General features: G+C 35.1%; 4 protein-coding genes across 4 annotated transcripts; 3 read left to right on the top strand and 1 right to left on the bottom strand.

Moving 5' to 3' along the window:
* The first annotated feature begins 2,975 nt into the window (after positions 1 to 2,975).
* Positions 2,976 to 4,442, top strand: LOC124413330 (nucleic acid dioxygenase ALKBH1). The gene is made up of 4 exons (XM_046893847.1): positions 2,976 to 3,130; positions 3,190 to 3,289; positions 3,367 to 3,520; positions 3,719 to 4,442. The coding sequence occupies exons 1-4, from the start codon at positions 3,038 to 3,040 to the stop codon at positions 4,302 to 4,304; spliced, it is 933 nt and encodes a 310-aa protein (XP_046749803.1). The 5' UTR covers positions 2,976 to 3,037; the 3' UTR covers positions 4,305 to 4,442.
* A 2,442-nt stretch (positions 4,443 to 6,884) lies between these two features.
* Positions 6,885 to 9,470, top strand: LOC124412818 (V-type proton ATPase subunit D). The gene is made up of 4 exons (XM_046892961.1): positions 6,885 to 7,022; positions 7,723 to 7,840; positions 7,989 to 8,474; positions 8,809 to 9,470. The coding sequence occupies exons 1-4, from the start codon at positions 6,982 to 6,984 to the stop codon at positions 8,899 to 8,901; spliced, it is 738 nt and encodes a 245-aa protein (XP_046748917.1). The 5' UTR covers positions 6,885 to 6,981; the 3' UTR covers positions 8,902 to 9,470.
* A 1,056-nt stretch (positions 9,471 to 10,526) lies between these two features.
* LOC124413611 lies at positions 10,527 to 18,734 on the top strand. The gene is made up of 17 exons (XM_046894332.1): positions 10,527 to 10,974; positions 11,204 to 11,366; positions 12,011 to 12,373; positions 12,522 to 12,704; positions 12,834 to 13,054; positions 13,137 to 13,202; positions 13,353 to 13,565; positions 13,652 to 13,774; positions 13,957 to 14,241; positions 14,392 to 14,482; positions 15,649 to 16,006; positions 16,467 to 16,572; positions 16,694 to 16,962; positions 17,030 to 17,142; positions 17,541 to 17,870; positions 17,931 to 18,165; positions 18,248 to 18,734. Exons 1-17 carry the CDS (start codon positions 10,798 to 10,800, stop codon positions 18,387 to 18,389), a joined length of 3,438 nt encoding a protein of 1,145 aa, XP_046750288.1. The 5' UTR covers positions 10,527 to 10,797; the 3' UTR covers positions 18,390 to 18,734.
* A 917-nt stretch (positions 18,735 to 19,651) lies between these two features.
* On the bottom strand, positions 19,652 to 20,341 carry LOC124412958 (hemolymph lipopolysaccharide-binding protein-like). The gene has a single exon (XM_046893211.1). The coding sequence runs from the start codon at positions 20,335 to 20,337 to the stop codon at positions 19,777 to 19,779; it is 561 nt and encodes a 186-aa protein (XP_046749167.1). The 5' UTR covers positions 20,338 to 20,341; the 3' UTR covers positions 19,652 to 19,776.
* Positions 20,342 to 21,587: the final 1,246 nt, after the last annotated feature.

The following is a 21,587-nucleotide window of genomic DNA, read 5'->3' as shown; positions in this document are numbered from 1 at the left end:
CGTGCCCGACGTAACCCAATATTTATGTACACACTAGCTAGTTGAGATTTTAACCCGACGCCGTGCTCTCGTTGAACGACAGATTTTGAAGTCGCGGTTACAGATCGAATTCATTCGAAACGGAAGTCAATATTGGATTTTGTCTTTGTGATGTTAGTTCAGATTTTTTCGTTTCAGGGTAACACTTCAAAGCTCGTTAATACAGGTTTGTTTTACGAAGAATTCGGAAAACTGTAACGAGGTGATCAGCCTTCAAGAAGTTGTGAAGCACCCCATCAACTAGTTATTAACTCTTGAGAAATCACTTATCTTCGAGCATGCGTCCAGACTCAAGCGTACAACTTCGTATCTACGCACAAAATTGGGCAACGAAACGTTACTGAATAACAAAAAAATTCAATATGCAGCTGTAAGGCTAAAATGAAAATCAATATAAAAATTGAACATAGTTGATTGCAGATCACTCCTCAAAGCTGGTATTGAATCGTGGAAAACTGTGGTTTCGACTTGTCTCAAAAATGGCAATAATTTTAAAGGATCTGCAACGTTTTAGAAATGTTAGAATACTTTATATACGACTTTTTTTTACATACTTGTACGTAATGAATATGTATCATGTATCGACTGTTTCGTTGCTTTCAAAAGTTGACAAATTGAAGATCATTCGATTTATTTTGAAATCGCGGTACGCAGGGTTTATCGAAATGTCTCTATTTTTGGTTTTAATAATATGTACACGTGCTGAAAACCTGTTGCAATATGCAGATACTGATTTATATATTCATATAACTATACATTATCGATTACAAGCTGCTCAATTTGTAATGTATGCCTAATATGTGTTCAAATTATATTCTCACGTATGAAGAACCTTGTGATTGAATGAGTTACGGATAATATACGAGATATGTAATTAGCAACGTATCTCCGTTACGCATATGCGATGGATACCTGCCTACCTATATTAAAAAAAAATATCATACAGGTAGACACAGTAACGTAATATTGTTGTGAGAAAATGTCCGATATTTTTCCAGCCCGTCCTCAAAGACTAATCACTTATGACTAATTTAGGTGCAGGTATAATTTTCATATAATAGTCACTTCGCTTGCAGGAAGTCACGTTACACATAGTCGACTGCACTGGGATAGAATGATTTCATAGAACAAAAGGTATGCCGCTTCGTCCACTCGCCGAATGATCACCTCAAGGCTTTTTGAAAGCTCACTGTTCAGCATTATGTATCCATCTATGCATATTATACCTATAGGCATATAATAAATTAATAGTAAGGTACTCTGCATAAATTTAAGCAGATTGTGTGTAATTCTTATATAGCTCGGCCTATACGCTGTATGTGTAGTTACACGTATATTTAAGCAAGTGTTTGTGATATACATGAATAAGGTACACAAATTGCGAGTGTATGTCACCCCACATATGCACATACGATCTCGCCTTAGCGTTGAATGTTTTTTTCTATGTTATTAACATATTCGATGTGGTCACCCACAGCACATAATGTTCTCATAGTATTATTAGATGTTCCCGTGCGTGGTGAGGAACGTTGGTGAAAAAATTCACTGCATGCTTGCGAAATAATGCGTGTAGGTACGTAGGCACATATCTATATGTATGCCTAGGGTCTATCCATACGTATAATAGGCGCGTTGGACGTATGTGAAGCGCCACGGCTATTCTCTGCACACGATCTCGTTCTATCGTGTATTTACTCGCACCGTTTCATTTTACAACTTTCAAGTCCGAGCCAGATTTTCAATCTTCGCAGTAGGTGTAGGTATACAGCCTATTTACCACCTTGGTTATTATTACGGAGTCTAATTCAAGAGCGCCGCACTTCATTTAGCTATATTTTTTTAAGGAGGTGTCCTAGTCGATTTCAAAGTGTCGTATCATGTATCTCCAAATATGGAAGTCCACGTATCTGAAATGCAACAAGGGCTTAACAGCCCCATTCTGTACGCGATTCTGAACAAAAACACTCTAATACATATGTATTATCATTTGACGCAAAAATGAAGAAATGGCAAGACTTCTACAAATTTACTATTGCTATTTCGTAGAACCCATGCAATTACTTTATTCGTGCATCAAATGTAAATGAAATTGCGTATTTTTGCTCGGAATTGTGCACAGAATGGGGCTATTAAGCCCTTTTTTGCGTTTGAGATACGTGGATTTTGATATTTCGAGATATGTACGTCGAAGTCGAAATCGACTAGCGCGATTGGTTGAAAAACGATCGATCTGTCAGATTTTTTAAGGATTTTCAAAGTGAAGGAATTACAAATCATCGATTTGCTGTTGAAATAAATTTTAACTAATTCGTTCTACAATTAATTAGACAGACCTACTTGATATTTATACCTTATTTATTTCCGTGATCGACATCTTCCTGATGACAAGTATAATTCGCTATTGTCATACCGACAATCGACAATCGATTCCAATGTTTGAATTCCAGCCATTTCTTAGCTGTTGAAGTTTAACGAGCCTCTAATTTTTCAATCAATGATCTAAATTAGTGTGCGCGTTGATGCGTTTTTCAAATATACGTCTTTAGATGAAACGGAATTTCTACCACATGATTTTTAACTATTTTATTTTCCAACTATTGAAGAGGAGAACTGAAAATGGTGTGTTTTAATTTTCCTCTTCGATTTTTTTTTTCGTATAATGAATTCAGCATTTATTTGAAAACTGATTCACTCATTATTGATAACTGGATATGTTAATGCGACGTGATTAACGAAACGACGTATTCCACAAATTTCATCAACGCAGTCTGTTTTACCGACAGATCCTCTGAATTTCGGCCTTTAATCATCGACTTATGCTTTAGAGCACGAGAGCGCGTTCAGCACGCTACTTGGTGTTGAAAATTCCAACGCATTTCTATATGTTCGTATGCATACGCGTAGAGACCATGCATCACTGATATATATTCTATAGATACCCATTATCATTCATTATCATCCCTTTAAAAATGGATGCTCGATTAAATTCTTGACAGAAATGTTCAAAGACTCTTTTAAATATTACAAAAGTAGGGACCCGCTCCCTGATCTTGATGCTGTTATCGATCTTAAAACGCCAGATTTATCCAAAGTAAGATCCAGCTGCTCGGAATGAGAACTTGGAAATTTTTTGATGGGGATGTTTTTTAGGTTAGAAAAATTTCACCTGTTGACATTGTGGAGGAGCAGCCTTCGTTAGGACTCAGGTCTACCGAGGATTGGAATATTTACGAAATTATCGCCAAACCGGGTAAATTGATCGATAAAAATTTTAGCAACTAATTCAAACCAACACACTTTCCGCTAAAGCATTCTCTCTTTTTGCAGGTCTCATTTTTATAGAAAATCCTTTCACAAACGCCGGTCATCGGTATTGGATAACAAGATGCGTTAAAGATTATTCCAGGAAGCCAAACAAAACGAATCTTGATTTGCACCGGGTTTTATCCGAGCATGAAGATTGGTGGGATGTGTGCTCTGAGTATGTCGATTTTTGGGTGAAGGCAACTCCGAATATTTAATTATATTTTAATTTATCTGACTAAGTTATATGTACTACAGTTTCCGAGATCTCTATTTCACATTTTGAAACTGTTACGTATTGCATACTAATCTAAGTCCATTAAAGAAAGAACTTTTTTCTCATTAGCTCACAATCAAACTCGTTTGAATTTTTCAGTAATGTTGAGCGAGCCAAAGTTCTTTTGCCAAAGTTGAGATGGGCAACTCTAGGTTATCACCACAATTGGGACACAAAAGTGTACTCCGAAAACTCCAAAGGCGAAATACCTGATGACATGGTAGACCTTACAGAATATCTTGCGAGAATTTCTGGTCTATGTCATTTCAAAGCAGAATCAGCTATAGTCAATTATTACAGAATGAATTCAACTCTTTCTGGGCATACGGATAAATCAGAAATGGATTATGATGCACCGTTATTTTCTGTCAGTTTTGGTCAGACTGGAATATTTCTAATCGGAGGCTTGTCGCTTGAAGATCCAGCAGATGCCCTGTTACTTCGAAGTGGAGATGTTGTTGTCATGTCAAAAGGTTCTCGCCTGAGGTATCACGGTGTACCTAAAATCTTACAAGCAGATTCTACACCTTGGAAAAATGAAGAGTCTGTGAACGATTGCAAATCGAAGACGATGTTCCATGATTGGGATAAAATAATGTCATACATCTCTGAATCCCGCGTCAATATGAATGTTAGGCAGGTCTTAAGACCGGGACAAGTCTCGCTTGATGATAAAGTTCTGTAAATATATTCTTATATTTCAGTATTAACCGAAGTGAATATTATTTAATACGTAGAATCAATTGTTAGGATAAAAAATTGAAATTCATTCAAAGATTTAGCAATAGCGGCTGAATAAGTGCTGAAAAAATTCTTCAATATTTAAAACCCATGGACTGAAAAATGCTGCGTTACGTTATTGAAAAATTGTCACATTTTTCGATCAAGGCATTTAAACTGGATTATTGTTTTAAAAATGTCACCGAATATTTTCGCTTGTTTTTTATTACCAATCCATTTGACACACGTTTTCAAATTAAACCTTGGCTTTAGTAAACTTGAAACCTGAGTTTTCAAATTCATAGAATTAAAATTCTCCGAGTTACCGTATTTTTAATGTGTGTGTATGATTGGATTGAAATCAGAAAATAAATTATTTATACCGTTTTAATATGTTTTTTAATCATAATATAATATCAGCATATTAATAATATAAATTACATATATTATTAAAAATCATACGATACATTGCTTGGCAGAATCAATTCATATCTGTCTGGTGACTCCTTTCACCATTTCTATCGGAGCTGACTTATAAATTATTAAAAAATTTTATATTTCTTGCGGGAATATATTTGAAACATTCAAAAAATTCCAAGCAATAGACGCCATTTTAACAAGGAAGTATCTACACGTATGAAGATGATTTTTTTTGTTTAAACTGTCAACCTTCAAATCATCTTCTACGATACGAACATTATCTATCACATTTTCTGGCTTCTGGAATACTCCATTTGCAGAATACTTGTCTGTTACGTCTACACTGGCAACATGCGATTTGAGCAATATCGAAATTGCAATTTGAATCCCATTTTTTAGGTCAAATTTTTTCGAAGATTCCGATTCACCGATGCTGGTCATTTTAGGCTTCAAGCAGGTGAAAAATTGCTGGAAAAAGAGCAGCACTCACTTACAAAGGTCATTTATTAATTGCGTTATAGATTTAACATATTTCACACAGGAACCGATGGTTTCTGTCCACAATTTTACAAACGTTAAAATTACTGTAAAACTTCTAATTGGACTGGACGCTCAAAGTCTGTGTGTTAATACCGCGCAAAACGTGAACAGAAACTTAAAAGCAGATTTATTTGCCAATAAAATTATTTCCCTTCGATTTGAAATTCTTGAAAATGAGCAAATAATTGAACTGGTGGATTGAAACTTACTATTTTGTGTTGAAATTTCAATATATTCATCCTTGTTAAAACTTTGTCGCAAGCTTGTTTCAAATCATTTCATGCTGCCATTATCTTCTTCCGTACGCGTTTGAGGGATGAACGCCTACCCTATCGGTTTTATGTAACACTTTTTCGCGCATAAAAACAACGATCTTCCATTGTCAATAATATTTCACCGCGTGATCCATTAATTTTCGCATAAATTTGATAGTGATTCGTAGTCCGCAAAAAAAAAAAAAAAAAAATTCTCTCGATTTCATCATTATGTGTAATTATAATAGATTTGATGCTCTTGAATCCAAATATCGTAATAAAAAATACGTACCACGTATACTTTTCTGTAATATATATATATTTTTTTTTTAATAAAATGCTATTTTTGCTTACAAATTATAATCAAACACTAATGGTAACAACAGTATTTACAGAAAACAAAGTTATAAAGTTTAAACTAAGTATAATTCTAATTATTTTGTGGTTTTCTTTCTTTTCATATCATCGATTGGAGTTTTACGGCGAATCGACCAACAAAAATCTGCTAAAAAAAACAATCATATCACGTAATATACATATACGTGACAGCGAAAAGCAGATTCAGCACATTGAAACCTTCATATCTATAAAGTTTTTTTTAAAGGAGGATTTCGTCGCCGACCTGTATGATTAACATGAGGCGTTGATTCCTATTATCTCCATGTAAACTGCAATTCTGTCATGCAAAAAAATTTTTCCTGATCTTGCATTAATAAACGTTCTTTTAATTTTCTGACCATTTTTGAAAACTGAACAATCATTATATTTGCGCGCTGATGAAGAATCTATTCATTGAAAAAGATAATTATCTATACGGTTCAATTCAATACCGCGGAATCACTTAAATAATCTCTGATAATATCGACGATCTGCAATGAAAATTTTATTTCATCGGAATGCATCCCTAGGACTTTAGATAATTGTGTTATTGATAATTGTAAGTCAGCAAGTAGACGGCAGACATGACCGTTCCGTCGGTAAAACAGTTGCGTCGTTGGTACATACGTTCTCTGGTACAATTGGCACACTCGGTGATATTTCAGGAAATAATATGAAACATAACGTATGCAATGATTTTCGTGCAACATAAATATTCATATTGACAGCAACATTACACAGAAACTTTACTTTGATTTTCAAAACCCTGCGGATCGATCCATACCTCTCCAAAAAAAAAAAACGACGATACATACGGATCGTAAATTAAACGTTATGCAGTTCAGGCAGTTATAAGTTTTCTCAGTTCGGTATACGAGTTGCGACAATTTTTGCCAATCGAAAGAAATAGTTGCGCGCCTAATCGGCATGTAGCAATTGAATCAAGCGGCGCGAGCCGCACTTCCGGTTGCGCAGCCGAGCAAGGAACGGTCCGTTTCCACATGTCAGCTGATTTAACTCATTCCTGTCTGCTCGCTGACCGAAAGAAATATGTCTGGAAAGGATAGGCTACCGATTTTCCCTTCTAGGGGGTGAGTATTCTGATTAACTAACGTCACGATTAACAGCTTACACTTTCAAATACTCACAACGCATATCATAATCTTGTTAAAAATGTATTCACATGACTAGGTGTCGTGTATTTGCCGTGCTGAAAAAGTGGGTGTAACCCCTCTACAAATAACAGAACTGCTATAACGATATCAATAGTTTCAGAATATTCAAACTAGTACATCTCCGGTATTTTCGTGATTGTAATATTCGTTTCACTAAGAATTATGCATTTTCGATTTTTCAAAAAATCCGAATTGTCAATGAACTTTCAACTCCAAACCAATAAAATTCTTTACAAAGTTTTTCGACTCTTTCGAATAGTTTCTTTGCCTGCGAATATAATGGTCTCCTAACAAAGATCGAGATCAATTTTTTGAATTCCTTTACCCGCACAATTTGCGTCAAGTAATTAACACTTCAAAGTTTAGAATTTGATGAGAATTCACAGGATGCATCTTAGTCGATTATCATTCATACCAAGGACGCAATTCGATATTGTCGATGAATTGCGGAGAAGAAATCATCGGTGAGCTTGATATTTGTCCGCAAATCGATTCTGATTCTTTTCATCACTTCATCACTACATAAGTTTAACCTGATTTTAACTTCTTGTTGAATTTGTAAAGCAAGGGCGTCATAGTTAATTGAGCACAGCTAATTTCTTTGCATTACTTACAGTGCCCAGATGTTGATGAAGTCTCGTCTGGCTGGAGCGCAGAAGGGACATGGATTACTCAAGAAGAAAGCTGATGCCTTACAGATGAGATTCAGAATGATTTTGGGCAAAATCATTGAGGTGAATTTTTACTTTTGCAATATTTACACTCAACAATCTACCTATCAATAATTAAAATTCAAAGAGTGTACAAAAAACTGATATAATGTATACAATTTATATTGAGTCTAACGCCAAGATTAATCTGGACTTTTTTTCGTGTGTATAGACAAAAACTCTGATGGGTGAGGTCATGAAAGAAGCAGCATTTTCATTAGCAGAGGCTAAATTTGCGACTGGTGATTTCAACCAAGTTGTACTTCAGAATGTGACTAAGGCACAGATCAAAATTCGCTCAAAGAAGGACAACGTCGCCGGTGTTAATCTTCCAGTTTTCGAATCCTACCAGGATGGTACAGACACATATGAGCTAGCTGGATTAGCTAGGGGAGGTCAACAGTTGGCCAAATTGAAAAAGAACTATCAGAGGGCAGTGAAACTGCTTGTCGAATTAGCTTCATTGCAGACGAGTTTCGTCACTCTGGATGAAGTCATCAAAATCACAAATCGTCGTGTTAATGCCATCGAGCATGTCATTATCCCTAGAATCGAACGCACTCTGGCATACATTATTTCGGAATTAGACGAGCTGGAAAGAGAAGAGTTTTACAGGCTGAAGAAAATTCAGGATAAAAAGAAGATTGCCAAAGCTAAGGTAATATATATCTAACTTAAAAATGTAGTCTACATTCACAAATTATGATGTAGCTAACGCCAACAAATTATTCCAATTTTATTCCAATATGTTATTTACTACTCGTCACCATAACTCGGATTTTAGTTGAAGTTTGACTCCAGGTCTGGAGGCCTTCAAATTCTTTTGTTCCGCTGATTTTCTATAAGCGATGTTTTTCATTTCAACTGAGCTCTAATCTTTCCTGCTATTACAGATCCTTCAGTACGATATATATCTGGCATAAATTTTCTTAGATCAGATATTGTATAACATAAGATTATAATATTACCGATGTATTTTTTATTTTTTACAGACCGAGGCTCAGCGATTAGCGAATATTGAAGCTGGAAAACACGTAGATGCAGCTAACATGCTGGATGAGGGTGACGAAGATTTACTTTTCTAAAAAGTGTGAATCAGTTTCTGGGAAATTGCGAAGTACATGACGCAGAATATGCAGTGTGAATGAAGAGATCATTACGTATTGTATAATCTGCGCGATGAGCTCCAAAAAAGTTAAAAATTGAGATGAAAATGTTAGAAAAGTTTCATAATGATCAGACAATACTTGAGAGTCGAGATGAAGAAAAATTAAGGAAAAAAAGAAAAATATCTCTGTATTACGACGTTACTATCGATCGACACCGAAACTGTTGATAATACGTAAATGTAGGGCAAAAATAATTTTTTTTTGTACCGTATTGATACTCTTTCTTTTTGTCTTTCATTTTTACTTCGTTGCTCTTAGCCAACGGCATTTTGATAATGCGTGCAAAAATGTTTCTATTCAAGAGTCTCTAATCAAGGAAGCGAATAGCTCCCTAGCTTCCTTTTTCACGGACTCTTCAGCACAGTCGACAGCCGCCCAGCCAGTTTGCAATAATTTATATGTGGTAAAAACTTCAAGAAAAGCATTAGCAATGATGCTAATACTCTTAGTTTGTGATGTACTTGATGGCACACAAGGTTTACGTGGAAAAAATTGCAACGGAATACGTACCTACCAATTTTGCCAATACATATGTTATATATTTCAGCACTCATAAATCTACTAGGATGTTCAGTACATCAAACAGTGGTTTCTGATCAGAATTAATAAAAGTATCATCAATGTAGTAATAATAATAATTAGTTTAATTAGGTGATACGATATGAGACATGATACCTTGCTACCGTTTTGAAAATGTACTTCTACTGTTACCGTTTACTCACATGGGTAGGTCATGTAAGTGTATTATAAATCATTTGTAGGCTATTATTATATATTGCTTGGAGAAAGATTATTATACATCATCGCAAGACATAAGAATGATACCATATATATATATAGCCATTATTATTTGAGCATAAAAAAATATGTACATTAAATTTAAAATACATATAGGTGGTTTTGGCTTATTCTCTGTACCTGTATGATATAAAGTGATTTATAGTTATTTTTAATCGTAATTTATTCATGCATAAGTATATTTTTTAGTCTTTTAGCTTTGGTCAACAGTTTTAGGGATTATTTGATTGGACAAAATGACCGAAATTATGATAAAAACAGAATTGGACATTTCATTTGTTTCCGGTGGTGCATGGTGCTATAGACGATATAAGGTGATGGCATCGGGCTGCACTGACGATTGCATAAACGACGCTTATCCTCAGAATCGGGGAGTATTATGTCCGCGGGTAGAAGACGCGGTCAAACTTGAGATATTAGCAGCCAGTAAAATGTAACGGCAGGTACATTATTATGTATGTAAACTAATTGCTATTTGCCGGGGCTAAGTCAATGAATTATTAAGTTATCGTTTAAAAAACGTTGTAAAGTAAAAATTTAGAGGTCATCTACGACTGAAGTCCAAGACATTTTTATCAACTTAAAAAATTGTTAAAAAATTTGAGGATTCCTTCGACGAGAAGATTGAGTAATGACAAAACAATACTCCATGCGATGGATTTCACGTATTTCCATAGTAACAAAGCCATCAGCCTGATTAGTTCGGTAAAAAGCACGTGTTAAAATGAACAAAAATATTCTTAAAATTTCCCGTTGCCAAATATCATATGCCTCAAAAGTTTTTCCTGCGTATGAAGTCACGTTGAATCCAATCTAGAATAAGGAAAAAAAAAACTTCTGTCTAAGCAGAAAATGTAGAACACAGTTTTCGAATTGGTCTACAAATAATTTTGATACATTCCAACCTAACCTAATATCTAACTGACAGCTAACCTCTCAACATTTTATCAGTTTTGAATACATCTAGCTCCTGCAGATTATAGTTAAATATTTTGAATACGGAAACGCTTCGACATGTCCTGCAAGAATAGAGGTCCCATCGGTATAACGAGATCTCAGAGGCTTTGGAACGATCCCAAAACTGCTGTAGACGAATACTTGCTAGGTTTTGCCCTGACACATCCTGGGACTACAGTTCTCGAAGAATACAGAGCAATTCTACGAAGAGACTATGCTGAAATGCCTGGGAAGGTAAGCTTAAATTAACTTTGATGACTGTTTTAATTGGTGGTTAGCTACGCATCTAATGCGCCTACTGGAAATGGCAATAAATCGATAAGTCACATAGCATTACAGTTAGTAAACGTCACCAGACGTTCAACATGTTAGAAAAAAAATCTGACATATAAGAGAATATTGAATACAGCAGGCGTGATTTATTTAAGGGACTACCACAATTGGATTCCTAATAATGTAACAGGTAAAATTAATGTCTGGTGGAGGAGCGGGCAATGAGCCGACACATGCCGGTTTTGTTGGACCAGGAATGCTGACTGGCGTCGTTGTGGGCGATATATTTTCAGCACCTCCCACCAAATCGATATTAAAAGTCATTCAACAATTAGGCACCAATCATTCACCAGGTGAGCCTCCCTTCCATACTTACAGATTACATTACCAAATAAAAATTCAACAATTTCTAGTTTCATTGCACCAATTACACTAACTTCCTATTGCATCTCTTATATGAAAATATTGACCAGGAACAAAGTTAGCGATATCTGAAAGGCATTAAGTATATCCATAAAATTGAGTTTATATGGTCACCAATTATTCAACAAAAGTAAACACTGTCAAGGGCAAACCCTGTATTTTGTAACGGTGTGGAATTGTCGGAAATATTTGACATAGATGATTAACCCTTGGAGTACTCACCTGTTTTCAAACAGTTGGTACAAATTCATATCACTGTGCACACAAAGGGTTAAAAAAGTGAATATACTGTGATATCCTAAAACATCTAAGAAGACACAACCAGACATAGTCAGTTTTTTACTTGAACTATTTACATAAATTGCATATCATTGAAGAATATTGTTCTCTTCATTATTTTTTATAAAATTTACTGTTCTTGAAGTCCAGACTAAAGGAACGAGTTTCAGTAAATTCTGCCATGCCGTAAATGAGTGCGACTTGCAATACTAAATCAGCGTAAACAAGTATTCTCGCTTGGAAGGAGGAAAAACAGACAGTATAAGAGTTAATGCTTGAATTTATTTTATTTCAGGGGTACTGATCATCATTCAAAATTACACCGGCTACCGCATCAACTTTGGACTTGCTAAGTCAAGAGCGCAGAATGAAGGCATAGTCGTTTCGATGCTCACTATTGGAGATGATACCTGTTTAAAATCATTTGAAAAAACAGCTGGGCGTCGAGGCTTAGCTGCTACTTTGTTCATTCACAAGATTGCAGGAGCCATGGCTGAGGAAGGCAGAAAGTTAGGAGAGATTTGGGCAGTTTGTAACAAAATTATAACGTCGGGCGAACTTGCTACCATCGGCATTTGCACTAGGATCCCACCACCAGCTGGCATTTGTGCATGTACTGGAAATCCAAGTACAGAACAGATAGAGATCGGTGCGTTTGGTGAACAATTAATCATTGCCATCTCTTTCATCAAGTCCAGTTCAAAAATTTGTCAAACAATAAATCAGAGCTTATTAAAGGTACTCTTGGCGATGTAATGCTGCGTCAGCAGTTATATTCAAATTAAATTTACAGTGAATTTCCACAGGCTTTGGGATCCATGGCGAACCTGGAGCAAAACGAGTTGACTTTACAACTGCTAAAGACATTGTTTGTCAGTTGATAGATATTATGACAGATGTAACAGCGGAAGCAAGTTTGAAATTTACTGAGCCTGATGATTCCAAAACGGCTGAAAATAAGGTTGCTGTAATTATTAACAATCTCGGAGGTAAGAAAATTCTAACAGGAGCATATAAAACGAAAAAAAATTAAACAAGTGCTCGTCCACTAGCACATTTACCCACCTCGAAAATTCAGCCCCTATTATTCTCACGTTATTGTTTCATCATTCAAAAAGGGTCAAGTCAAATAGAATTAGGTGTATTTACAATGGAAGTCATACAACAGTTGACCTCTCGTGGCTTATGTGTTGAAAGAATTTACGTTGGAACCCTCATGACTTCTTTGGACACCAGTGGCTTCCAATTGTCAGTGCTGAAACTGTCATCAGATACAAGACTCATCAAATATCTCGACACTCCGACAGCTGTTCCAGCTTGGCCCAAAGTATTAAACTGGGTATATAGTTGTTGTATTTTAATATATTTCGGTATAATTTATATCGTTCAACTTAACTGAGATTTTATTTTTGTATTTACAGAATGGCTTACGTACTAATGTGGAGGTAATGTCACTCGAACAAGGCTCTAAGATATCAAGACTTGGTGTTAGTATTAACTGTACAAATATATGTATATGTAACAACTACTTAGCCATCAAATTGAGTTCAATACTAAATCTAGGGTTTTGCATATATACATGTAAAGCACGTAATTGAATTTGTTATTGGCGACACTAAATAATTTTACTGTATTAGGTTGTCTGTGGAGGTGATATACCGGAAATTGAAGCTTGTGGTCCTGTACTCGATGAACGTACAGCTCAAGTCTTTCTTATGATACTAACGTTTGCATGCGATGCATTAACTAGCTGCTCCAAGCAGCTAAATATCATGGATGAAGATTCGGGAGATGGAGATTGTGGTACATCTATTGCACAGGGCACTAGTGCCGTAAAAGCAGCAATCAAAGTACCTCCATTTATATAGTACTTGAATTTACAGACTCTCAGTCTATACTGCCATGCATGTACCTTATTATATTCCTGCTGTTCCAGGAAAAACAAATTTCCGGTTCGAGACCATTTGTTACACTCAGGCAAATCAGTTATATCATCGAGCGAGTGATGGGTGGAATTATGGGCGGGCTGTATTCACTGTTTTTTGATGCAGGTGCTAAGGCATGTGCTTTTTCTACCTTTATATGCAGTTTTTAAACTACTACAATGTATAACTGATTGGGTAGGCCCATATATAATATTAGTTGCCTTAAACAAGTGGATAAATAATAGTAAGACGTATGAATTGAATATCAAATTATAATAGAAATGCTAACAATTTTGACAGTTAGTATTTATTACAGGAGTTTGCAAAAAGATCCCAAAGAGAACCAGTTGATGCTTGCATGTGGCTCAATGCGCTTGCAGCGGGTAATAAAGCAATAGCAGAATATGGTCAGGCAGCTGCTGGAGACAGAACAATGCTTGATCCACTGCTTGCAGCCCAAGATCATCTTGCGGAGGCATTGACGTTAAACTTACATCCTATCAGGGCCTTTGGAAATGCTGTAAAAGCAGCAGAATCTAAAGCTATTGAAACTATTAAAATGCCGGCAGCTGTGGGTAGAGCTAGTCTGATGAAATGCAAGGTAAATTTTCCCATTTTTCGCATTCTTAGCTCTGCTCGTGCATTGTATTGGATGATATACTTGCGGACGCATTTCATCATTGTTATTTTAACTTGTCTTTAATTTCTTTAATCAGCCTGTTTCTAATTCTGTGTATCCATCTAATTTAAGCGATTTGAATATCCGGATCCAGGAGCACATGCAGTTGGAATTTGGATGAGAGCTGCATACGAAGGTGTTAAATTAAAAATGTCATGCCAATGTGAGGATAAACATCTCTATTGACTTATCAAGAAATTTATCATCATTGGATATTTTTTGCATACGAAGTGAAGTACGACGTATTTCACCTGGTTAGATTTAAATATACATTGGCGTATGTACGTATGTACATACTATTATAGACGGATATGCCGACTGATCTCTATACCTATGTCTGATAAATGTAAAATAAAACTTTTGTATACTTTGGATTTTTTATGAAGAAGTTGATTTTAAGAACTTCTATATGTATATGAAAAATGACTAATCCTTTTGACGAAACGCATTAATCATAAAAGATGTCTTTTCTGATTTATAGTCAGAATTTATAAATAATGTGCGTCTTATTCCAATGGTCAGTCTTTCTAGGACATGTGACAACGTAAATTCAAAAATTTGACAATTATCAATTCTAAAAACTAGTTGCCTATAGTCAGGCGTTTCGAGACAATCGTTTACTGAAAATTCAGTCAACGCATTCGTTATAAATCTCATTCATATGTTGTACCGACTGTGAAGTAGTCTACATTAACGATATTGTGCAGTATAACAATAGACTGTACGAAACTAGACAAGAAATTTATTCGTTTGATAAGGCAGTATTCGATCTTATCTCAAAATGTCATGTGCTTCTGTCTGGCTGTTATTTATATTGTATTCCGGGAAATGACTGCGAAATAATTATTCGCTCGCACATAATTATTAGTGAAAAGGCAAGTAATTAGTAGCTTTACTACATCGCGTTAACCGCTGCCGGTTAGCGAACTTTTTTGAAATGTACATGATCTTTAGGTTATGTCACCATCAAATGTATTCTATTTACAGTAATACGTATTTATCAACTATATGGCAACCAGGTTTCACTTTTAAAAAAATTATTAGCCGTCAGAATATTCATGTACAAAAGTAGCTTTTGCTTTTAACTTGTGATAGATTCTTTTCTCATTTGTCCAAGTCGTAAATATGTCAAATTCCTTTGGTGTTTGTTCTATACCTACTTATGTATAGAAGAGCGTATATTGACTTAATCTAGAAGTACATACATTCATATTCGTATAAATTATACCATTAGAATATTATCTTAGCAGATATATATCATCGTTAAAAAATTACCTTAAATTCTAGGTAATGTCAAAATTACCAAAGAAAAAGAAAAAAAAATATAAATCTCGTGCCGAAGGATTGTTGCCTACGATCCTTTTACCGAGGGGAAAATGAACGCAGTGATTGCGCTCTGTACATTCTGCGAAATGCACGGGCCTCAAGTAGTATTCACAACACAAACTTATCGCAATTGCTTCGACAACGAGAGTACAGAAAAGCTTAAATTCTACGGGCCTAAGGATGTTTTGAAGAAAGCTGACAGCCCCCAAGGGAAAGCTCAATCAGAAGACTGTGAAGGCTGCAAAAGTTTGGGAAATATTAAATATTTGAGCAACGAACATGAAACAAGAACCTCATTTCTCTCTGCTCAATGTCCGCTCACTCAGGAAATAGGAAATCTATTGAAAGATGCATGTATAAGGTATACGTTCTGGATTCCTTTCCTTTCCATAGTGTAACTCAAATAATTTCGGAGTTATCGTGCTCAATTGAGAACAATTAAGAGGACGGGTGATAAAGGATTGAGTTAGTAAACATCATTTTGTGAACTGAGCTTAAAAAGTGGATGGAATTACTTCCAAAACTTTCTAACTCAACAAAATTTTTTGTTGTTCGTTTTATGACCTGAAATTTTCATTTTCTTGGTAGTTAGTACAGTTTCCTACACCCACTAAAGTGTGGAAAAACATGTACCATATTTGCTATGTTTCTAGTCTTTTATTTCAAGCATCTTATTTATGCACAAAAGTTTTAAGATAGCTTTGTACAAAATGCAAACCATTGAATGCAGATGTCATATATTCCAGTTACTTCAGTTGCGTATGGAACTTAGTGAATTAAACTTTTTTTTCATATTTTTAACGTGTTTTTGTAAATTTCAGAAGCTTGAGCTGCGAGGTACACTCAGGAAAAGAAGGCATATGCTATTTCGGTGACGACCATAGAGGTCATGTTTTGAGTCAAACATTTACATTGAAAGATGCCCAGGTGATTATCATGAGAATAAATTGCATCTCTTCTAATTGTATAATATGAAAAATTTGTTTGACAAGTTGCATAGACACTACAATAACACACAACGTATTTAATCTTATTTTTTTTCACTCAGACTCGAGGATTCAGAAGGTGGTACAGTTTCATAGTGTTTATGCGCGACAAACAATTTCTCTTGAATATGTGGCCATTCTTAGTTGATAACTTGAGAGAAGTGATTAGAGAACTTCAAGATATTTCGGAGAAAAAGTACAACACAGAAGAAGCCGAATGCCCCCAAAGAGCTGCTAGATTAAAAACCGCTAGTAGCGGGTCCGAAGCTAATTCCAATAAGCAGCCTAGATCACTTGGAGATATTACAAATGAAAAGCATGTATTTGCAAGGTAAATGTTTTCTGTATTTAATCCTTTTTCACATGTCAGTGTTTATTAGTATTGTCATTTTTTCTAGGATACACATGTGGTTAGTGTGGATACTTAGTGCAGGAGCTAGACATTTTGTTGAAATATTACCAATGAATTTGTTAGATGACGAATTGAGCTATGACTTGGAACATCACATAGGTATGTGAAATAATTCAATAGTACTATTCACCTAACAAATTGTCACTATTGTAGATAAGGAATTATATTATGCCTATCCTACATTCTAAATTTTTACTGTTAATTTTTTACAAAGATATTCTGGGTCATTGTCGCCATATTTCTGGATAAATCTTGTGCTGAATCTCTCTTCTAATATAACCTGTGACAAATTTATCTTATAATAATATCACTTAGGCCTGGTGTTTTCATCTTTCAAGTAAAATGCTCCACCGAAAATTATTGAATTATATGTAGGGCAAATTTTACCCAGAAGATGGAATAACTAGCTTTTAAAAACAGTTATTTACAAATATTATTTTCAATTTTTTTACAATTATACCTTTAATTTACAATTGAAAAATGCTTACATATTCCAGAAGTAGATGAAGGCTTTACCCTGGTCAATGCAAAATCACCCATTATACCAAAACTTACACTAGAGGAGACAAAAGTGGCATCAGAGTTTTTAGATGTTTCTTATAAATCGCCAATAACCATTTTGAAGGAAATCAGATGTATTCTTGGAAAAGAGCATTTCCGACAAGTATTGTATGCAAGTTTGACGGGCATTCAAGTTTTAGTACGGGGTTCAAAACTAGAAGTTCTAGAGTTGTTGTATGGACTGAGCTACTTGGTTCCAGTAGCATGTAGACGAGTTGTCACGCAAGCATCTGAATATATGAATCCAAACACGTGCAATTTTATTGGTGAGTGTACTAATTTATAGATCCACCTTTAAAATTAGACTAAAATTATATGACACACAGGGGTCGACACATCCGTGGCAGTACCGTTGCTGAGTTCCGACATATGTCGATTGGATATCATACCAAAAGAGCATAAGATTGCAAATGAAAACTCGTACATTGTCAGGTGGGCCGGTACTCTGCCTGCAAAGTTACCCACACTATTGGTTAAAATAGAAAAGTCGTTTGACAACGAAAAGCTCGGAGAACCTGTTTTGAAAGCACATTTTGTTGCTCTCCAAGAAGAATGGGCAAAGTATGTATGCGTATGGCGATCACAAATAATGGAGCCTCACTTAGTGTCATCTACGAAGAAACTTCATTTCTTGTTTTTTTAGCATAGCCAAAGTAGTGCATGCTATGAGAGGCCGGGGTCACAGAGGAGATTTGTCCGGACTGATGATGAGCTTAGGAGCAGGTCCTCATGATCAAAAATTATTGGATGCTTGGTCAATGGGTTTACCATCCAATCCTGCATAATATGGACAATGTGTTTACAATTTAGCCCTTCAGGTAATTGATTTGATTCATTACAAGAATGTGGGCAATATGGTTTTAATGAAAAAAACAATGATTATTCAAGTCCGGTATTCATTATTCAATCATTCAATACTCTTCGAGTTGTGTCTATAACTACCTGTAACAATAGATTTTTTAGTGTATATTTGAAGTTGTGCTTTCACACCTACCGCGAACTTTTTTTGTCGCAGTGAGAAAAAACTGACATAACTAGGATTAAATAATTTAAAAGTATGTAAGTAATATATAACAGTGTTTAACATAGTTTAGGGATGTTAAATAAAATATTCTGTGATCTTATAACAATCTTCAGAGCATAATTATTTAAGTAATATTTGTCGAATCAAATCGCCCATGGTTTAATTCTATGTGCCCTACTAGGATATAGGTATTATGAAAGAAACAGATTTCCAGGATAGAGCTTCTGGGATTATTTTCTTGGAGTCGATTAATCGATGTATCGATCATTTTTAGTTCATGCCTGGTCTATCGATGACCACTAAACTATAAATAATCGATGCATCGAATCAAGTCCAGAAAAATAATTGAACATGACTGGATTAAATCGGTAAAAATGAATCGATTATTCTATATTTTTTTAAAACGGTGCATTTGAAAACAAACGGTGCATCGACCGTACAGGTTTAGGGCTTAAATGAAAGCTCTTCAAATCTAGAAAAGTACAGAATTTATCAAATGTCGAATTTATATATATATTTATCATTTTTTGATAAATCTACTCTTTCAAAAGTTATAAGGGGTTAATTTTTGACCCTACATAACTTTTGAAAGAGTAGATTTATCGAAAAATGACAAGAAACCTTTTTTGTAGAGAGTTCAATTTCCTACAAAAATGTGTCTGTGAATCTTCTGTGCAACGCGTCGTTGGCTAGTTATAAAAATCATAAGCAGCAAAAACGATTTTTTCCGTGTTATTCTTATGGAAAATAGAAAAGTGCGATGCGGAGCATCTTAATATTAATATCAAGAGCTCAAATTTTTACAAGCTTACTTTTATACCCAAACGAAACTTTTAAGCCTGTTTCCGCGGAAAAAAAAAATAATTTTTTTATTTTGAATCACTCGAATATACTGATAAAATCACTTTCAAAACACAATCTCTTTCACTTTTATCTGCATTTCAATTATAAAATCGTATTGAAATTTGATCCTTATCCGATATACGCCCTTGTAAATTATCGTACCAGAATAATTGAGCATCCCTCGTAAACTTTCACCAATTCATACATACTTATTCATTGATGTAATGTACTTTACAGAGTTGCATACCGTATAAAAACTTGATATAATATTACGAAAATTATTTTATTTGTAACAACTCTTCACATCAAGGGTTGTATCCATTAGGTAAAACGAAATTAAAAATGTTATGAATACTAGCTGCAGATTGATGAAATGTATGATTTACTGCGGCGCCTGCAGGGTCCTGAGTTTCTGAAGGACTTTCTTGAACCCAGTTCATTTCTACACTCGACCGAAAGCGAGGTAACTCGCAAACGTAGACCAATTTATTGTCGCATCTTTCATCGTTCATCCTGCCGGTGGTGTGAACACTGACGCAATCTTCTCCCGGCGATGCATTGTTCGGTTCCCCTGGTTGCCATCCCTCATATCCAGCTTCGATCAACGATTCGTCTTGGATAGTTACAAACTGGCCTTCGTGGAAGAAGTCATGGGCACCGACCCAACCGTTATCTTTGCCCGCTTGATTAATGAGCTGACCGACAAGTTGCGCCTCGGCTATGGAGTTGAGTATTACCAGGGATGCACTTTCGTCGTGGCAATTCTGCCGGGCATTATTCCAGCTAGCCGATTCAGTATGTAACTTGTGAGCACCAACGCCGGGTGTGTATCTGCAATAAATAGAAAATATAATGTTTTCGAACATCTGCTGTTGAGAGTTCTATGTTCGAAGCCTGTGAAGCGTGCGCAAAGTGCCTGGCCATTACCGAACAGTGCGGTAAAACGACGTTGACGCATGCGTACAAATGTAATATTGCTATATATTACACAGTAATGATTAACTCATTGTCAATTTTAGGCTCTGTATCATGTAGCATAAGTCGCCTGACCCGAATTTTACTCGATATCAGTGGCACCTTAATTATTTCGTAAATCAAACTTTCTTTGGCATATTTTGGAAGTGCCACGGGGGGGGGGGGGGGGGGGGCCTCAAAGGCTTGTATATTTGTAATTATTTTACTTAGGCTTTGAAAGAAATCAGGGCTCCAATTTTCAAGGCTCATTTTCATGAAGCAATATTGGGAGAAATATTTTTATTAATCTAACTTTACTTAAAAATATTGCATATTTATAAAATAAATTTTTAAGACCATCTTAATAATATGAGATATTGTGACACCAATATTTCAATTATTATAACAATTACTTTTTCATCTGGATAATCAATTAATTAAGCTTCGATAAAAAATAGTTATTGTAATATACCTATCGCTCTATGGAAATGAGCCTTCAAAATTTATTTTATTAAATTGTTCGCTATTTTATTCGCACTAGGTACTTTAAAATACATCCATGGAATCAATGGATATCGTGAAATTAGAAAACTTGTTGATATTTTGCAAAATCGCAATGATTTATCGTAAATTAGCTGTTTTTAGTAATCTTACAAAGGTTCATTAGTCAGCAGGTCAGACCAAGGCGAGTCATTACGTCGTGGTTTTTATGAAAAGTAGGCATGCGAAAAACTTTCGATGTTGACCGATTAATTCCACTATACCGTGTGTTTCTCTAAGAGACAAATCTTACTAAAAATTCATATATTGTGACTTCAGAATTTTCGTTTCAACTCTGAACCATTTTAAAATAAACTTATACTGTATCTACTGTAAATTTTTTTCAAAATATATTTGTGTCATATAAATGCAATTTTAATATCGACGGAGTAGTTAACTAACTGTTATCTTGATTTGCTCCGAAAAAAAAATCGGATCAGATGAGAGTGATTTGGTACAATTTTTTTTGTGTTTGGACTGTTGGTACTGATTCTTCTCAAGTGTTGGTCATTAAAACAGTGCTCAAAAATAATTTTTAGCAGGGCAAACCTTGATTTGAAGTTTATAAACGAAATGTATGAAATTTTTATATTAAATTATGAATATTTTTCAATTTTTTATA

Source organism: Diprion similis, chromosome 12 (assembly GCF_021155765.1).
Source record: "Diprion similis isolate iyDipSimi1 chromosome 12, iyDipSimi1.1, whole genome shotgun sequence".
In the NCBI taxonomy this organism is placed as follows: Eukaryota; Metazoa; Arthropoda; class Insecta; order Hymenoptera; family Diprionidae; genus Diprion; species Diprion similis.
This window is presented reverse-complemented; position numbering and strand designations above follow the sequence as displayed.